Raw genomic sequence first — 21,159 nt, forward strand, 5'->3', positions numbered from 1 at the left:
ACAGGAAGATTGAACACAGTGAAACCATCTTAACTGGACCGCTTCCTCACCCATGACCAATCTAAATCGTCTGTGACAGCTCCAGTAGGTTATTGAAGGGAACCTAAGATGCCTGGATTTTGGTTGACTACTAATACATTTATTAGGGTGGTGCTGACATAGGTCAAGTGAGCAGCATTCAGCCTTTGTCTAACTGACCACAGTAGTCTGAGACACCTGTCGATAAACCAAGCATGTCTGAACACAGACTACTTCTTCCAAGTCTTAAAGCAATGAAGCAATATTTGTTCAAAAATCCACACTTGACATAGTCAAACTGGTTTATGTGACTTCTGAGGCGGCAAAAAGGGTTTATAGCTCTGCACCACAGCCACACTCAAAGGCGGGGGTGAGCCAGCGGAGAGAGAGCGAGAGAGAGAGAGTGCAGTAATTGGGATAAAGGGTCATCGTTTCAGACAGGCTCGCCTTAAAGGCAGCCAATAGTGCTGCGCTCGTTTGTGCATGACAGAAGAAGTTGTGTCAACTGATGAATGCAAAAAAAAAGAACTTTAGAGATAAGTTCAGACCCTGCCAACACACACACACACACACACACACACACACACACAGAGACACACACACGAACACACACCAAGCCAATTGCTGCATCAGTTTCAGAAGCTGACAAAAACTGCATTCAACAGTTTTTTGGATGAGTGCTATAGGAGCCAGGTTCAACCTTTTCACCAAGTGACCCTGCAGAGCTGAAACCAGTCTGAAGGCAGATGGAGCTTCACCCAGTTGGTCGACCTATGGCTTTAATCCCCTTTGTTCACATCCTGTCCATCACAAGGTCGAGGCATCGGTTAACATAGGCCTCTCTACATGCATTATGATCCATTTCAATGCTCAAGGCTGGGAAGAGAAAATAGGTCATTCATGTTAAATATTACTGATTTATCAATGTCCTCTGATCATGTGATATGGAGAGAGTGGATCAAAGCATGGACGGTGAAGCGAATGCAATCATACATAGTGCTGTAGAGTGGGGTTTGACAGCAGAAAATCCCTGCAAGTGGTGGTGAATGACTGTTGAATGAGTTGTTGAATGTTCATCAGATGCAGCAGCTCTTTGCTTTCACCAGCCCATTATTTCCCCACAGGCCTTCTGGAACAGTCATCTGACTGTGAACAAAAACACTAATACAGATTGCTGCGCCACTGGGAAATATCACCCCTGCGCTCTACACACCACATGCACTGATGCAAACATATTGTAAAAGTGAAGAAATAAGATTCAAATTAAGCCTCATTATGCATGTATTTGGCAGTTTAACCTTGGTAATCGTGGGTGTTTTTTTCTTTCTTTCCTGGAGCTTTGCAGATAAGATAAAGGACATATTGTATCTGGCATATTTTAGACAACCCCAGAGTTCAACTGTTTTTGCATATCTGAGACGCTGTGGTCTTGCGCATATAGGGAGTATTTTCAGATATTTAAATGCCATCCTGTTTCTACCATGTAGCAGCGTGATTGTGGCATGTCTCTAAACTAGGGTGGACTCGCACGCACACATACACATACACACTATGTCACCCACGCATCCTCTTGCATCCCTTCTGCTCAACTGTGAATGGGCTTTTGGTAAAAGTGACGGCCGAGGCACATGCTTGAACAGGCATCCCCACTCAGGAACTTCTATTCCTGTCATTTCATGTCACAATACTCAATGGTCCTCTTTGTTGTCGGAGGAGTTATTAAGCTCAACAAATTAACATGACTGCTCCGACAGACCTGCAATGCTGAACAAAACAAAAAGAAAGAGAGAAATATATAAAAAGGCAGAGGAAAGCAGCATGGAGGAAGAGTTCAGAGGACTCTAAGTGGAGCAGGAAGGGAAGCAGGAGATGAATGAAGTCTTGATTGAACCAAAGGGGTCTCTTAGAGCTGCACGGTTACAAAAAGTACTGTATGGGCCTCATCTACTGTATAATTACCAAAGATGCTCAGTCATATCCAATGCCAAATGGAAAAAAGCCCAGAAATCATGTAGCTATGACAGCAACTACCTCATTATGGAGGATATTCACTGTAATTAATGACTGCAAACCACAGACGAAAAGCAATTTAACGGGTTATTGATGGTGACATGAAAATGTGGGATCAGACGTAAAAGGTTAGCACATACGTTATTGCGAGTGAATCGCGTTCTTTAGACTTGTGGAAAGAATCTTTTTTTGGAGTTAACGAGATTCAAAGGAATTTTCATAAAATAAAATAAAAAAACAAATCACAACAGGGCCAAGTTCAATTTTCGCTCTCAGCACCCTTTGACCATCCCTGCAGTGACTCATCCTCGTGTTTTGCTCAGCATCTCTTGGGGATACAGAAGCATGAAGTCAGGGAGGGAGGGTGGCGTGGTGGGGAATGACCTGACTCTGTGTTATTGCTCCGCCATTCGATGACAAGATGTTGATTCCAAAAGCGCAGATTGGATCTTTCGCTGGCTCAGCATTAGCAGTCATGGGTCTTTCCTCTCTGTAGACTCAGGATGCAGGGGTCACGGCGCATACTGTCCACCCGCCGTGCGCCTGTGACAGTAATCACCGCTGATGCACGAGGCCACATAATCAGACACTTTCCAGACATCCTCGTTCGAAAGGGAGCAGGAATGCACAACATTAAATGGGGTAACTGACACCTCGGAGAGGTTTCCCAGACGCACGTGTAAAAATCATTATCAACAACACAGTCCAAGTAGTGTGTGAGTCTGAGTGTGAGTGTGAGTGTGTGTGTGTGTGTGTGTGTGTGTGTGTGTGTGTGTGTGTGTGTGTGTGTGTGTGTGTGTGTGTGTGTGTGTGTGTGTGTGTGTGTGTGTGTGAGGAACAGAATCGATCCTTTTTTTTATGATGTGGTCTTCACCATAATTATGAAACCATTAACATCCGACACTGTGTTTTATGCCTGTACATGTCCACTGGCAAACGGCGAGGCAGAAACAGCTGAGCTGTTGAACTGCAGCAAGATGTTTAATTAAAGACACATTCAAAACTGTCGTCTGTGATTAAGTCACTTTTTTTTTTTTCTCGAGTTAGTCAAAAACAATGATGTAACTTTTGGATCTGGTTTGCATCCAGCCCCCGTGACCTTTTCCACAAGGACCACCACGCAGAATACAAAACACTCTGAGCAGAAGTTCACCAGTTTCCATAAGGAAAAACAATCTTTCCTTTTCTCTTTTTTTTACAGTCAGGATCTGGCTCCAAGAAGAACAGACCTAGTGTTGTCATGTCCATAATTTGCTGGATTTGATTACTTGCATCTCCCGTCATAGGATAGCTAAGCACATAATTCAATTGTATCTGTAAAAGAGATAGATTGAAAAGATGGTTCATTTTCCACACCGGGAGCTTCTAAACTGCTTTTCCAAAACAGTCTTAAAGCCCTGCGAAGGCATTCAGTGAGAAATAAAAAAAAAAAAAACATAAAACTTTGCTTGTGTTTGACAAGTTTGTGCTCTGCAGTTGTTACAATCTGCTGCGGGAAGAAAACACGATTAACACACTCTGCTGTGCTTTACTAGCTAAAACCAATGTGATCACAAGGAAGATTTATCTCCAGGCCAACACTTTCTCTTCAGATGTTTGACTCAGTGGGAAAGTATTCTCATAATATACAAAAAATTGGGCTGAAACCTTGTGTGTTTTGTTACCGAGGAGGCCCATGGCAACCTAACTCTCCTGGTTGGGTCATTGTCACAGGTCTAACGCCGGGAACCTAACAAGATATTGGTGGAGAATGACTTGCCGTCTCTTTCTGAATTGAGCTCAGTGGGCTGAGGCCAAGTTATCCTCCCACATCCCAAACACAGGCCAATGCACTGTTAAATCGTTCACGGTGAGGGACAGAGGAGAATCTCTCTGAAAAACACGTGCCCCCCCTCCGCAAGGTGAAAGGTCACCGTAAAATCAAATCAGACACAAGTTATATAACCTCTTGAGTGACATCTTCACTTCTTCACAGATCCGTGCAACAATCCGCTTTGGAGACATCCTGTTTTTTTTGGGCTGAACGGTTTCATACACACAGATAATCCGTTTTCTGTTTTTCAAAGCTATTTCGCATGAAACGGAGCAAATCACAGCACAGCAAGTGTGATATCAATTTCTCTGACACAACACAGCAACTTGCAAGTCTCCGCACAACAACAGGCCACCCTATTTTTTTTTCTTTTTCCTGAGAGGGCCATAAAGAATGTTTGAATATGAAATGGGAGCTTTGCAAAGTGGACAATGCACAAAGGTCGATTACCATGCAGAGCAATATCCTCTGTGAGAAAGTGGAAAAGGGTCTGTGGGGAATTAGTTCACAAGGCATCCGCTCCGAAACTTACAATTCACTGGACTCCTCTCTCTACATTAAGAGAGCCACTGAAGTTGCACAAAGGAGCAGCTCCAAATTGGGAGCACAAAGACGCCTCTGTGAGGAGCTTCAGAGCGAATTAATGAGCGCTGATACACATTCTCACACAGTGTTCTTCCCTGGCCTCAGCTGCACCGCCGCGAACAACACACAAGCCCCCCGAATGCTGCCCAAAGCCGACTCTCTGTGTCGCCTTATTGTTAAATGTCTGGTCCGGTGATGGGGGTGAGAACAGTTGGGGAAGTGAAAGCTGAGTGCACACTGACTGTCCCATCTGGTTCACAGTTCATCGCAGTTTTTTAAAGTCTTAAAGTTACTAAACATCCATGACATGAGTGCCTCACTCCCACCCCCACCCCCCTTAAGGTTGGGAGCACAGATGGCCAACACTTGGGGCTGATTTGAGGATGGGGCAGTCTCATCTCAGCCCTCCAGATAGCAATTACAAACTCTGGCATGACACACACACACACAGCATCTGACTAACACAACATGTTGCCTATCTGTGTTTTTTCTTTCTTTCTAGTCAGTCTAAATCAGCAAAACACAGGGTGCAGTTTGATTAGGGAATGCAACACAAACAGCAACCTTTCACCTTTACTGAATCACTCACTGCTGAGCAATAATGATCAATACAGGCAATCAAGTCGAGTATAAGATTGTGCAGCTACTCAGAGTAGTGGGACAGTGGAGGCTGTGGAGCAAGTTGATCTGGACTTAACACCTCCGCACACTCGAACAGAGTTGACTGCAGGAATCCTGATAGACTTAATCTCTCTAATCGCTTTCCTCAGGTTGCTCCAGCACTCTGCTCTAATGCCTATTCTCATGAAACCGGGTCAGGTTAACAGCCCCATGTCTGGGACCGGTAATTGCAGTTGTAGTAGTAGTAGTAGTAGTAAAAGTTGAAATCAGTTAAGTTTGCGTGCAGGCAATCGGCACACCCCGACAGTTGCAGCGACAATAACAAAGTCTGAAGCGCAAAATGCTGTCACCACGAAGCAGCAGCGATGGTTGTGCGTCCAATAAATGAGCAACAGGGTAGAAGAGGATGCGTTTGCGATACTTACCCATTTTGTTATGTGTGTTTGTAAGTTCCCCCAAAGTGTCCGAAGTTTAGCGATCGACCCGAAAGTTGAGCTCCGGCTCCACTGACGTCGCGTCCCGTCCCGGTGATGCGCACTGGCCGCCTGGCTGCTCGAGCTGCTCAACGCTGCTGCTGCTGCTGCTGCTGCTGCTGCGTCCCTTTGGAGACAGCCTGAGTGACGTCGCCACAGAGAGAGGGGATTAGACACTGATGGGAGGACGGACGGAGCGCAAGGCTGCCACTCCCGCCCCTCCACTACCACCACCACCTCCACCCAATCCATACTCTCACCTACCACCCCCCACCCCCCTCCCTCCTTCTCCTCTCCTCCTCCCTCAACTCCTTCAGCCCTCTATTCGCAGCGAAGTTCACTCATCATCATGAGCCATTTTATCTATAAGAGCGTCCCAGCAGTAAACAAAGTAGAGATACTGTGGCTTTGTGTCATCACTGTGCTTATCGGATACACTGAGTAGTTATCAGTGTACGCGCTAGGCCTTTTATTTTGCACCACTAGGCTACATAGTGAGCCAATGTAGAGGATAAAGTGTCATCAGGTCAGTTGTGTGTCATGTGTCAGTATCACTGGTCAAAGACCAACATTTGTTTGTTCGTTTGTGACCCATTCAAGTCACATGGCTAGTACTTTTTGAAGAGCATAGACATTTTCTGAACATTGCTCACTGCTGTTGTTGTGGTGTTTTAACATTTTAATTGAAACCAGTGGCACTGGCATCAGTTAGGGGCCTGTGACTGACAGGTGACCTAAAAATATTTTATCATAATGTTCTGTTTTTTGTTGTTGTTTTCAGTATTATATGATTGACCTAAACGTTCTTCAGATGTGATATCTTTTCCCCAAATCCCTGGCAGTACCATCCATTTTTTGTCACACATTCTATAGAAGAGACTTCTGTAGTGAAGAGTCTCAACCAATTCTGGAGACTAGGTCTAGACAAGGAGTAAATATTGATTGACAACCCTCAGGCTTTTTTAAATATCGCTGTAATATAGGCAAACATTTGCTCAAAATTTTTACTTGTCTGACCTGTTTGATGTAAATATGAAGCACAAACTGGCATTAGGATAATCTTGTTCTTCTGTAGAAATTAACAACAACAAAAAAAATACTAAACCTTAATGAACCTAACTATATTACATACGCACTTTAAAAAACTGCATTACATAATACTGTAAATACAAACACAATGCATTCTTCCTTTTGTATCCAAAGAAAACTATCCTTCTGAACCATCGCAATGTCCAAAACTCTTCAATTTCCCCAAAACCCTCATGTGAAGCATGCATTTACAACACTGTCGGTGGAAAACAACTCACGGCGACTCTTTTTGTACTGGCACTTGCATGCTCACATGTGCATGGGTGCATAAGGTGTGTGATTTTAACGCTATCTCTTGATATTACTTCTGCAGGCAAATGAGATAAATGGCAGCCTTTCACAAAGATGGGCCCTTTACAAAAACAATGGCAGTCATCATCAATCCAGTGCGCTGGTATCCGGTATCCAAGGAGGTCTGAGCAGCCCTAATCCAACTCAGTCTTTTCATTAGTGGCCAAGTGGGCAATTCTCAATGGCCTGTTTCATGGTCAAACAGGGCATCTGCCCAACATAGCAAACACAAAAGCCTCAGAAAGACAAATATTTAACTGGTCAGTTTCAGAGTTACATCAATTTTTCAAAAAATAGGCTTCTTTTTTTTATTTTTATTTAATGCACAGTGGACGCACTTTATTTCTTGATCACTTTTGGGAAGTGGTAGCGTGTGTCGGTGAAACCGCTGATCTTTTTTAAAAGTTTCACTTCTCAGATGCACAATCTGCAATTTCAGCAAAGATCCCAAAAATACGACCTGTAAATCTCTGTATATATTTCATCTATCTATCTATCTATCTATCTATCTATCTATCTATCTATCTATCTATCTATCTATCTATCTATCTATCTATCTATCTATCTATCTATCTATCTATCTATCTCTTTTTTTAAATTATCATTCTGGTTATCATTCAGTGTCAGTACTGCAAGTGTCCAACAACTTTTCAATTATGTATGATCAATCATGTGCAATCAGTGCACTCTATTTGGCTGATGCATCCTCAGTTTGTTATCAGAGATCTGCATCTGCATAAACTAAAAGAGCCACAGCCGCTCTTTGTTGGCTTTCTTTCTATCAGCGTGCACAAGCTGCATGTTGGTGTGTGTGTGTGTGTGTGTGTGTGTGTGTGTGTGTGTGAATAGAGGATCTGCATGGGAACATTCCAGCACTGTGCTGGCTGTTACAGCAGGCACAGCAGCTGGCAGCCAGCAGGCATGCAACTGTTATTAGGGTGGCCCATGGCAAAACAAAACACATCAGACAAAGCCTTTTTATCTGACATAATACCGTACATATGGTCACGACACTTGGGCAACACACCCTGGACATGACACGATCAAAGTGACAATGCCATCTAGGATAGAAGTGACTGATAGGTGAAATAGAAACAGAAAAATGGGCTCCTGTAGCAGACGTCCAGCTCTGAATCAAGCCCTGGACACTGATTTGTAGTTTCCAATTGGTTTCAAGTATCAGATACAGTAATACTGTCTTTCTGAGTCTGTGTTTTCCTTACCAGTGATGGAACATATTCTCTGTGTTATGTTTCTAATTAAGAAAAAGCCCAGTCAAACAGAGATGATGGCAGGCAGGAGAGGCAAACTGAGGTAATCCTGCGGCGTCTAATTGCAAATAAAGCAAAGCTGCTGAAGCGCTGCACCAAACACAACAGCCACCATGGTTACAAACCGCAGAGAAAATGGCAGGCAGAGTGAATGGGCTCAAAATGAGAGGCACTTTGAAGCACAATCAGAGCGAAGTTGGCATCAGTGTGAAAGTTACATGACTGGGTTGGACACGTCTGGCCTGCGAGGCATTCTATAATGTGTCAGCTCATAATGCTGCACAACACAACTAACCAAGTGATGATAAAATAACACAAAAGTCTCAAAATAGAACACACAATCCAGTCTTGATTTGATGCCAATGATAATTTAATTCCGTTTTTTTTTTTTTTTTTCAAATACTTTTTCTTACAAGGGAAACAGATGTTCAGACACCGGGCAGCAAACATCCAGCCACTTTTCACATTTAAAGAAAAACGCTCAGTGAGAAGAGAGCAGACAGCCCCCTCCGGCTCAGATGTCTTGTGGGCACGCTGACTGTTTTCCCAGGAAAACTATGGTTCAGCAATCAGGCAGAATGTACTAAAACGTCTAAATACAAACCTATATCCACTGTCACAAAGACAATGTGTCATTTTACAGCTCATCTGTTGAAGAATGACTTTAAACTGTGAAGTTGAAGGATCAGCTGCCGATTAGTGGATTGAAAAAAAAAACTCAAGTCATAAAACCTTTTTCAAACTCAGCAACTAATGTCAAAACAACATTGACACTCGCTCTTCCTCCGAACTCGAAAGAATAAAAAGAATGAATCTGACTCATAAATCTGTTCTCTTTGAACATGAAGAATACAACTGTTCCTGATGGTTCATCCTTGGAGTGAAGTGAACGGCACACAAGGTTTGGAACCAACATCTGGTTTAGTAATAAGAATAAGTGGAAAATAATGTTTCATCTCAGGGAAAATAGAGAGGAAATATGTTGTTTACCACGATCCCCCAAAGGCTATCAGAAGAGTGTAATCTATGCAACCTGCCTATAAAACTAAACCCTGCTTACAAGTTGAAAACATATGCCAGCCAGGGACAATGTCTGAACCTTTTATCCAGTGTTTTTCCAAACTAATCTCCGACCTTGGTGGGTATTTCATTATGTCAACCTTCATCGAAGCTCGCAAATGGCCTCTAATTTAGCAATTTCTCCATGGAGAACAAAATAATAAGTCATATCTTGGAGGAGTTTCATATAAGTCAACCTCTGCCGGTGGTTCTGCAAACACAAAAGCATCACCGGGGCTCATGAGTCAAAACAGACAGCGGTGAAGAGGTGGTGACCAGCTCCAGCAGGTCAAGGGGAGTGATGAACATGTAAGCAGCACTGAGCTCATGTAATTTATCGCCCCCGAGGCCCCAGGCAGAGGGCAGTCACATAAACAGCTCCACGCACAGCTGGGGGTTGGGGCAGGAAGTTGCATCCAGGCCAGTTATCTCCTCAAGCCCATGTGCAAAAGTAAAAAAAAAGAAAAAAAGAAAAAAGGGAGGGTTTTGAAAAAAGAAAACCATGTGTTACTGTTAGATCCCATGAGAGATGTTCAAGAATCTAGAGTGTGAACTGCAGAGAGTAATGCATTGAACAAAGTGAAACACATTATGTTGCATCTCTGGCAGCTTTAAGACGGAGAGGTGTTGGGTGTAACCAGGTTCAGAGGACTCGACGGCAAACTTTAACTCTGGTCATGGTGAAAAACAAAGAGCAGCTATGCACACCCTCGTGACTCAGCCTCCAGAGATAATTGGGTCACTGCAACTCTGGACTCTCCAGGATGCATCATGGGGAAACCACCAGCTGTGCAGTGTATGTACAAGGGGTTAAACGTTTGATTCCTGCACATGTGGAGTGAAGAGATGGCAGTAACATGACGGGAAGGAAGCTGAAACATGGTTTTGCAGTTACTTATTCATTCTTCCGAGCAAACATTGTCCGAATACTGATGTAACCTCTTGCTGGATTCCTTCACCACTCCCACCACTTACTGCCTGGCAGCGACGGCCATGGGCAGGGACCACATTACGATGAATAACCAATTCTCAGTTTACATGTGGCTTGAAGCTGTTTCGTTGATGACTGTGGTGTGTGAGTGTGTTTTTGCTGGAGAAGAACCATTTAATTTGGATGTTAGTGCAGTGATGGAGGCAAAGAAAATTCACATTAGTTTATACTATGCTGCCATCTAGTGGATTATTTTACTTTGCATGACTTCAAGCATTGCAGAAGTGGATACCTGAGTATCAGATTATTGCATTTACACAAACTGTTGTCCTGCTGTATTTTTCTGCACTATGGTCTACCCTCCATATTTGCACTTGAATGTGAATGTTTAAACATTTTTTGCTTTTGGTTGAAGCTTATTCTTTGTTTCTTTACTTTTCTACATTTGATTATTTCTATGATTGAACCATGAACCTTGTTTTATATTTGTGTATACTGTTCAGTTGTTCATAGTTTTTTTTTTTTTTTAAATATGCTATTTGTTGTTTTCACTCTAGGTTGGAGATAATCTAAATTTCAATCCTCTCTATGTCTTGTACATACAGCAGAATTGTCAATAAAGCTGACATTGACTGATTGAAAGTTTACACACTTATACACATATACACTATTAAGGTCGTGAACCTGGTTTATGAGGAGATCTGAAGGTGAAATTCTTCATAGCTCGTTGTTTAATCCGCACTGTCTGACCTGGACGATTAAACAGTGACATATTAAATCTATGCCCCTATATGACAGGTGAGGTATGGATAGGTAAAAAGGTTGCGAAATATATTTTCTCAAGTCTTTCCTTTTCATTTACACCTTTTCAAAACCATAGCTGAGAAAAATCCAGATATGAAAAGAAGCCTGTTGTTGTGATGACTTTTTGTTTCAGGTTTGAGCATGTCTGTTTGGTACAATGAGGTTTTTCTGACTGTATGAAGGATCTGCAGAAAGGAAACACATATTTGAGAATGTTTTGTTTGTTTGTTTGTTTTGATATAATATGCTCCAGAGCTCTCAGATTAAATGACATTGTTTTGTAATGTTGTGCTCTGTATTATTTGAATGGCGTTAATGAGAGTGAACCTGTAGAACAAGTAGAACAAGGCTTTACTGAAGTGTTTTATGTGCAGATTAACCACAAAACTAATGTTCTTCTCCAGACACTCACACAACAGTCTCTCATTAGCTGCTTTGTTTTCAGCCTTGATAGAAGTAGATAGCCACACACACAATCTGTACTTTCAATTAATCAATGGAATGAATGTGATTTTTTTTTCTTCCTATCACAAATATTGAAAGTCACATTTCTCCTGAGGACTCCTGTTATGTTACTTGACAGATTAAGAAAGTGGTGCACTTGAGTTTACCTGAGGGAAATTATCTACTCCTCGGATGACAGGCGACTTATGTTATTTGAATGGTATCACCTCCATGCAGCTGCTCGCCTGTTGACTCTCCCGAGCCCCGAATGAAAGCATGCAGTGTGTGTGAATGTGTGTGTGCTTTACATCTCTGTCCCTTTTGAACTCTTCAGATTTACATTTCTAAAATATACATGTATATATGTATATAAATCCACAGTACAAGGACTCAATTACTGGATTATGAAAAGCCTGCCCACATAATTTTTTTCAGATTTTTGACACTAATATTTTTGGGATATATTACCTGTCTAATGTGCTAATTTGGGTCAAATATTTACAGATATATATTTTTAAATGTAACAATAAACCCTTTTAATGTAATTATTTTTATTCCGTCTGTCTTGATATTTTACAACTTTTAAATCATAAACTGTATTGTTCTTTTGACTTTGTTTTTTGACAAAAATATTTGACCAACATTTTAAAGAATTTTCACATGATTATCTTATTTCAATTTTTTGTTGAAACCTTTTTATATATATATATAAATTCTTCTTCTTGTTATTTATGATGATTATTATTATTATTATCATTATTATTATTATTATTATTATTATTATCTTGTAGGATATTTCTATTGACATTACTGAGTTTTAAACAACATTTGAAAATATTAAGTTAGATTTTTTTTTTTTTAATAAATCATCAAAGTAATCAAATCAAGATTACTTTGTCTTTTACATCTGCCGCCTCCATCTTTTGTGATCACTGCAGAGTCTGTTTTGTGTGTCATGATTAATCTTCCTCCGTATTCAATAGATAAGATGCACTCTTACAGTAATATATAAGTTCTCCATACATATAGGAACCAGATCAATGTATTGAACAGTTTAGTGGATGGACAACCTGTAAAAACTTGTTATCTTTGAAACTATTGCCAATCCCAAAGGCAATTATGTCAAATTGAAGGAGCAGCATCATTCAAGTTTTATATTGAAGTAATGCATCATAGTGTCCATTTGCAGGCTGATTACTCTCCACCAGCCTTGAACATAATTTCCCTGCTGTGTCTTTCCCAAACACAATGTCAATATTAATGTAATTAGAAATAAATGCATCTTCTCATATATTATTCATTCCCAGGTTTGGTGACCTCCAAATGATGATGTTTCAGTGTGGTTTTGTATTTACTTGTACAAACAGGACATGAGTCTGAGAGAAGCCATTAGCAAATTTAAGTTGCACATTAACACTGCTGCTCCTTGCATTGTTGCAATTGATTACTTATTTGCCAAATGGATTTTATCTACACGCTCCCCCTGGTGCTGCTACACTTCATGGTCTTTGCTTGAAAAGAACAAATGAGGTGAGGTGGGATGATGGAAACCGGCATGGTTCACCATGCTTATGTCAGTGTGACACAGACAAATCTATCAGAAAGCGTCTTTTCTTCTCCTTCTCCTCCTCCGTGATCACATTAAAGCAATTTTCTGGCATTCACTTACACGTAGTCCTCAGAATATGCCCCACAAGTTTGGCACAACATGCTATTGATGCTGATGTCATTGTGTGTGTAGGCTCTTGCCTGTAGCTCCTCTGTACCAAGGGAAATTGGACCTTTATAATGAACATAATGGCAGATTGTCTTTTGCCGACCTGGTAATAACAGGAATTCATTTTTCAGTTATTTCACCAATGGTTCACTGAGGCTGATTTTAGTGCATAGTACACTGGACTTTCTTTTGATAAGGCAGTTTAGGGTGGGGATCTTCAAAAGAGTAAATTACCTCACTGAACCTGCAACACTGGTGTATTTCTTAGTCATACTGTGTAGCACACCATGTACAAAGAGAGAGGGACATGACTCAGTGATATGGGCCAGTAGGATGCCACAATTTTCTCTAAAGGCCCTGTTTCATTAGGAAACTGATCTACAATCAGTATTGCAACAAAATGAGAATGTGCACTTCTGGTGTGTGTGCGTGTGCGTGTGTCTGTGTGTGCATTATAAGCTAACAACTGTTGACATACTTCATCTGTCTATACCGATTTTCACAACCATACCTAAAATGATGGGGCAGTTAGTTTACTGCCACACCTTACACTCCACCACCAATGATCAAGTTGCATAGTCTCAGAGCTTTTTTTTTTTTAGGTCAGTGCTCTCTTACTTTCTGTGCAGCCCTTTTAGGACCGTGAAAAGCCACAGAGGGGAGATGTGCTGCTGTCAGGCAGAGCTTCTCTCACGACACCATCAGTTGCACTGTGATCAGGTTGTTCTCTCTGTGTGTGTCCTCCCAGCAGCTGAGTCTCAGCCCATAACCCTGGAAGACTTGGCACACAGTGTAAATATAATCTCCTGGTGTAAACTTTTCTCAGCGTATAACATTAAAAATCCCCTCCAGGCGATTAAAACACTCTGTCTCTGAATAATAATTGAGTGTCTGATCTGTTTTTTCTGAGAAAAAAAAAAGTTCAATTACCTCATTCAAAATGCATCATAATCCTTCTCCCTTATTGTAAATTCCAGAAACTCTGAATATGCAAATACTGTTCATTTAAAAACAACATGTAAAACTGTGTTCTTGCAGAGCGAAGGTCAAACATCCAAGTGAGGTAACAATAAGCGCTTCAAACTAAGTGAGCGGATGCAGACAAAAAGCATTTGTGCTGGAATTTATGCTTTAAAAACATTAATGATGTGACTTTTTTATTGTTATCCTTTAAAACTGACCTTCCTATGTCTTATTCTTCATCTGCTTAAGACTATTGACTGACGCCAAATTAAACTGTGCCTGATTGTTTCTCTGGCTTGATGAGAACAGCTGCACCAGATCAATATATCCATTTGTAAAGTAAAATCTAATTGGAAATTGTTGCCCATTTGTGGCTGCTCTCACTCAGACACAGAAGCGGACCCCACAGCCTGGCTAGCTGGCTGGCTGACTGACTGACTGACTGACTGGCAGAGGCAGAAGCAGAGGCAGAGGGTGCTTTTGGCAAAACCAGATAAGAGTCGTTTGTTATCTGCCTCATAATGAGAAATCAAACAGATTCCTCTGCTTATGTGGATCCCTCTTCCCCCCCGAATATATTGGCAGCGTTTAATTGTGTTCGCCAGCTGAAGCCCTCTCAGCTTTTGAGGTTCCATTCGTCATCAGAGAAATACAGCTGCTCCAATCCGCTTATCAATGTGTGTCTCGCTGATGTTTCCATGGAAACTGTGTTTACTGCCCCACAGTGTTCTAAAAATGGTTCCAAAGTGATAACAGTGCCAGACTAGTGAAAGCAGTGCAAAGATGTGTGAGGGACAATGACAATGATTGACATTGTAACAAGTGAAAATTAAAATTCATGCATATAAAGCGTTGCGTAACGTCCTTTAGACACTGTTAGAACAAAATCCAGTGTGTGCAGTTTTCCGTCTTAGCGTTGTAACATGGTAAATTTGTTTGTTTGTTTTTACCCATTTTATTCTCACTGATTATTTGGAGCTGTGAGAAAATGAAATGGTGAATTAAAAATATCTCCTCATGCTGTTTCCTCCTCTTCTCTCTGTGTGTCTTTTTTTCCAGTCGCTCCTGATAAGTCATGCTGGCTGCTCTGGAGAGGTGCTGGAAATGTTAGCTGATGAGTACAATTTAGACAGAAGCGAATTAGAAATTGAGGTTGACCTTGTGACAATCTAAGCACAGTGTGAAGTCCAAATAGTGGAATTAAAAAGGCTAACTGATGTCATTATTACTCTCTCTCTTCTAATTGTGTGGGATTTTGTCACCACAAACCTGGACACCGGCGCCAGATATTTCCTTTTTATGTCTTGAGAGGATCTTTTGAGAGTTTCCACAGCTGAGACGGCGCCCAGTCATTTCAACCTGCTGATTATTCCTGATTGGTGCTTTTAAACCCAAAGGTGAAGGACACAATTGAAATGTTCCTTTTTAAAAGATGAAAGGAAAAAGACATAAACAAAGCACTTTTACTCTCAATTGCCTTGTCATTATCTTTTGGTTTGTATCTGGCTCTGTACTATCATAATAGTTTCTCAACACGAGAGGTCTTCAGAGGAGGACCCTATCAACCTCAGTCTCAGATGGAGGAAGCAGTTACAGCACGGTTCCCATGGCAATCAGACTGGAAGAAATAACTTTACATTCATCAAGTTTGAAGTAGGATTTTTACCATCACCATGGGAGTACTGGCTTTCAGTATACTGCTTCTGTCTGGTTTAATCATTTCCATATGAACACTGTGAAGGATCTTCTTTATTTCAATTGAACTTCTGAAAATGTGCCCCTTTTTTTGATGATATGATCTGTTTCCTTGTTAGATAATGAGATTCATTAGAGTACTCACTGATTATTGAGTTGAATTCACTTTTAGGAATGGAGTGGTAACTGCAGGTAGATGAAAGAATAGTATTTCTGGTCACTGGACACCGTGTGATGGCTCCGAATCCAAGTGATTCATGGTTGTGAATAAATGAAAGAAAAGGCTGAGATGGTTCTTATGAAAGTATTTATAAGTTCAGACTGGTCAGAGTGTGAGTTCAGTCAACTACTGACTTAATGAAAGTGGAGCTGTTCAAAAGACACATATAAGACCTGGAAGCTGTCTGGTATCTTCTCTGACTGTCTCCACATCAAATAGGATCTGCATCGTTTGACTCTAAAATATATGAAACACTCTGATGTGGATTTTCTTTTGATTACGACAAAAATAGAAGCTCTTGGTCGTGCAGTTGGCCTAGCAACATCAAAAAATGATACTAGGATCAGTTTCTAATAAGCCCCCCACCCTTTATCTATCTTTTGTAACAAATTGCTTTATTAATGGTTTATTGATTATTTATACTCTGTAGATCTGTTGTAGTAAATTAATAAAAGTGTTTCGGTTGGGGTCGAATTAATGATTTATCAAAAGTGAATAAAGTCATACAATAAACAATTTATAAGGGGAGTGATGAAATGTTTAAGTGTTGGTACAGACTATATACATGTGTAGTGGGAGGCACATACACATGTTGTGGTTGTAATATCTATCCTGACATCTTCAGTGAGTTGTAACAGAACCAACTTTTTTTTTTCATCACTGTGGTGTCTTTGATGTTTAAATGCTCCGTAAGGCGATGTGCAGCACGCAGTCTTGAAGGAGGAGAATGAAGCCATGCTGGAGGTGGATGGCGCAATGAGCTCCACATGAAGATCAATAGAGTAGATTTGAATCTGCTGCATCAGTCACCATGGCTCTGTATGTTTCAAAACAAACGCAACATCACCGAGCTTTACAAATAACGCCATCTGTTCGTGGATTTTATTGTGGTACCTTGGAAATCTTGCTTCAGTCTATGAATTTTTAACATCGCATTACGATATTATTAAGGCATTAAATGTGAATGTTGATTAGATTTTCTTGCACTGATCCCTGCAAATTTAGTTCAATAGCTATATTTACTTTGCACAATTTAAGATAGATAGGAAATGAAAAATAGATAGCATATAGCAGAGGAAGAAAAAAAACAATGGGCTTATTTACAGCCTCCACCTAAATATGTTGTTCTCAAAATTAGAAAAATACAAATAAAGATACGAGAAAATAACATGACGAGAAACTTAAAGATTTGAAACCATCATAATAAAAATCACAGCAATAATATCGAAATAAGAGCAGGAAATGTAAAAATGTGATGTGTGTACAATATGAGCCAAACCAATTAGACCACATGGAAAATTATTAATGAGAAATGTTACAGCTGATGATACCTCTAGTGCATGGGGAAAGGGATGGGTGGGTTCATTATTAACTCTAGAAAGACAACAGACATACTGGAAATTAGTCTGAATAACATTTCTACTAGTTGTGATGAAATACAGATGTGGCACAGCTGTGTGTGAGGTAAACCTGCAGTACTTTCTGACTATTTAAAGCAAGATATACATGATGAGCAGAAGAAGAGACATGTCAACCGTCCCGTCAGAGAAGATACAGTACTGATGCTCGATAATAGAGAAGAGTGTTTCCGAGGAGCTGCCAGCGATTCTTTTCTTCTTTACCTCAGGAAAACACACAGCAGAGACAGAGACAGGCGAGTGGGACAGAGAACAACCCTCTGTGGTACAGCTCGCTGCTCACTTCTATAGAACTGGATTCATTTGGAGTATGACAGTCAGTCATCCTTAATGCAGTCCTCCATTTGACAAGCTGCATGCTAATCACTTTTGTGAAGCCATGTTTGTGCAAGCACATCATGTCTTGTGTTGTGAGCCTTTTAACTATAGAGTACACTATATGACAACAATCAGAAGACTCCCTGCTTCTTCTGACAGACCCCTGAGATGCTGCAACCAGCTGCATTATTCCCTGCCACAGGAATTTTCCCTTCCACATTAACGTGGAATATCAACACACATTAATATTCAACACAAGCTCAGTTTCCCCCATAAATATCTAAAATAAAAATTAAAAAAAACAGCAGAGAATAAGCTCTGCTGCTCCGTCTGTGTCCCTCTCATGCATAATTGGTCCCATAACATACATCTAAGCTGCGCTGAAAGGAAGAAACTGATGTAAACCAGTTAAGCAATTGAAATTGCATCCAGTCTTCAATCTATTCTTGCATCACTTTGACAGCTGCGCAACTCCAGTGACAACGCTCAGTGAGACAAGCCTGCAAGCTAGAAATAGATAAATTGTGAGCCAGTGTCAACACGGAGCAGGCACTGGCCAGGGAACAGCATGTGTATATGTGTGGGCTGTTTAGGGTCTGGGTGAGTGCACAGGAAAACTCGGAGCTCAGGGGAGCCGTCCTGACATGCAGATCTGGATGGAAAACTTGATGGATTCACTTGAGGAGTATAATTGCTTAACAAACTGAACACAGTCATTAATGTTCGATAGGTTGTACACATCCTGTAAATGTGCTGTGGCGTTTCGTTCAGCTGATTGAATGTGCAGAGACAGGGCGACTGTGGAGCGTGTATGGGGGTGTAGACTGGGGGATCAGCGGGTTTTCAGTGCTCAGTGATGGAGAAAGGCTCTGTGGCTGTCAGTGCGCTCCCACTGATGAAGGAAAGCCGTGATTGACAGATGAGTCTTAGTGAAGACCACGGCTGCTCTCTTCACTCGGCCGGAGGGATAAAATGACCTAAAGAGTGGAGCATTTAGGCAGTTCATGGTTGAACCTATGGCCAGCAGGACTCTAGAGAGGAGTGTTTCAACCATTTGTCTGTATAGCTGGGTGTGTGCATAAGCTAAACATGTTAATCACTCTCCTCTGTGCCACATTGGAGCCTGAAAATAGCTTCATTTTGCTATGACAGAGAGCTTATGATAATTGAGTTGGGTGTTGTGGCACTAGAGAATTCTCAAATCCTTCCTTCTCTTCAAGAATCCACTCATTAAATCCTTTGCATTCTTCCTCCGGCATCTCCCTCCTCATCAAAATATAGCTCCCACCACGAGTTGCATCTCCCGTATCCCTGCTAGGCCCCGGGATCAGCTCCATGAGTTGAATTATAGACCGAAAAAGTCATTAAGTGGGATAAAGATACAAGGAATCGATGGAGCAATGGATACTCTGCAGCTCTCAATTGTCTCCAGTCCAGTGCACATGAGCATCAGGGTGGCAAAGCCCGCTTGTTGTTTCCAGGTGAGCTCTCCAGTCGGTCTACAACTCTTCAGTTATTGAGGGGGATCAATTACAACAGCCTACCCGGACTACGCCGAGCTTCCAGCTGGTTACTGCCTGAGCTTCAACCACAACAACAAAAAGGTCTGTGTACGAATACACATCCAAAGATCACAGCAGGTTGAATTTTTATATGTTATTTTGGGATTACTTAAAAAAAGGGAAACATTCTGATTTCATTTCAAAGTTATAAATTGTGCAGAAAATCCCTTTAGACAACACAATAAAGCAGATGATGTAAAACCCCCTTAATTCCCGGCAGAATACCAGGCAGCAACCAATCTTTGTTATGTGTGGGCAGCTTTAAAATAGCGCCTTTGCCTGTCTTGAGCCTGTAATTTTAATGGCTGTGTGGAAAACTGCTGGATAAATGAGACAGACGGTCTTAAGAAGCATTCTGTCTTGTTCTGTCCCCTCATAGACAGAGAGGTAGCCTACACCACCATCCCTCTCCCCTTAATGACACCTGGATTTGACTTCTTCTCCTTTAAATACATGACCCACCAGGCCCAAAGACTTTCCTTATGGAAACTAATGGCCAATTGAAGCTCTGGTTGGTTGTCGTTACACAGACAAGCCAAACTGCAGCTGTCTCAGAGACGGCTAATGAATGACCGGAGTGCAAAGAGAAATTTTTTGGCCCTTACCACAAGGAAATGTCCTCATTAAAGAGACTGCAGGTTTTATACGTGTTATTTTTGACTTGGATGAGATTAGGTGACACTGGAGTCATGCGCGCGCAGTAAATCTGAGTGATGCGCTGCTCATCATGCAAGAGAAAGCAAACTTACTTTCCCATTGTTAATTAAAAAAGAAAACATGGACACACAGTACATACGCCTGCTGGTAAATAATTCACACAGGGCATTCACTATTCATGGTGGTAAACTTGCTTGCACACCCTGCACAAGACCTCTGATAACACTCTAATGTTAAATCCCCCAGACCAGAGCAAGACATAAACTTCCCGAGTATGAGATTCAATGTGACACTTTATAATTTGGACCTCAGCTTTAAAGGAGGAGGACACTATGACTCGTCCTCAGGCGGAGACAGGGCCAAGATCATCTGGAGACTGGTCAGTAAACCGAGTGTCAGACCAAAGTGTAATATGGCCTCGAGCATGTCACAGCAATGAGGCATGAGAGAGTAATCTCACAACATGTTGCCTGTGGTTCACTTGATGTGAATGAAATACTTTGCCCCCCACCCCCCCTCCTCCCAACAGACACCACCCACCCACCTACCCTCTCACTAAGTTTAGCTGGTTCCACCATGAGCACATGCCTGTGTATTCATGTGGAATGAGTCATTCATGCCTGTGGTCGTGAAGCCTCACAGCCCACTCACATCCACACACTGTCAGGTTCATATCCAGCCTCGGTATCAATACCAGCAGCTTGTATACATTTATATTGAATAGTAATTACTACATCTGCGTGGTGGCCTACTAAACCTCCACACTCTCCCGCCCTTAGGGCCATTTATTTCCTGCCGTCTCCGTCTGTGTCTCTTGTCTGTCAGTTCTCTCTCCCGTCTCGCTCTGGGAGGCCAACCTTTCAGCATTTCCAATGATGTGCCTCGGAAATCTGTTTCCAGGGCAACCAGGGTACCAAATACTCTCCCAGCGGCTTCTCGCTGGTGCGTCCTTTGTTTACACTTTTCATATCTCTGTGAGGATGTAGGTTGTTCTAAACAGACAGGGATGGGAACAAATAGAAAAAAAAGGCACAGTGCGTAAAATTACAGCCAAGGATGATGTCAGAGAAACCAGTCAATCAGCACCCGTCTATTTTTTATTTTTTATTCTAATTTTATTATAGCCAAATGGAAAATTATGAGGGCTATTATATCACAGGCTTATGTGAAAATTTGATATTAGATATCACATTATCGATA

At 41.5% G+C, this 21,159-nt stretch overlaps 1 protein-coding gene across 2 annotated transcripts in view; it reads right to left on the bottom strand.

Annotated features, from left to right (window-relative positions):
- gpm6bb (glycoprotein M6Bb) overlaps positions 1-5,666 on the bottom strand; it is a 30,729-nt gene extending 25,063 nt beyond the window's left edge. For both annotated transcript variants that reach the window (XM_085766145.1, XM_085766148.1), the window contains exon 1: positions 5,473-5,666. In XM_085766145.1, the coding sequence (XP_085622271.1) occupies positions 5,473-5,476 (4 nt within the window). In that variant the 5' untranslated portion in view covers positions 5,477-5,666. The remainder of the gene's footprint in view (positions 1-5,472) is intronic.
- Between the last annotated feature and the right edge of the window lie 15,493 nt (positions 5,667-21,159).

This window comes from Trachurus japonicus, chromosome 21, assembly GCF_045865225.1.
Source record: "Trachurus japonicus isolate A0001 chromosome 21, Traja_1.0".
NCBI lineage: Eukaryota > Metazoa > Chordata > Actinopteri > Carangiformes > Carangidae > Trachurus > Trachurus japonicus.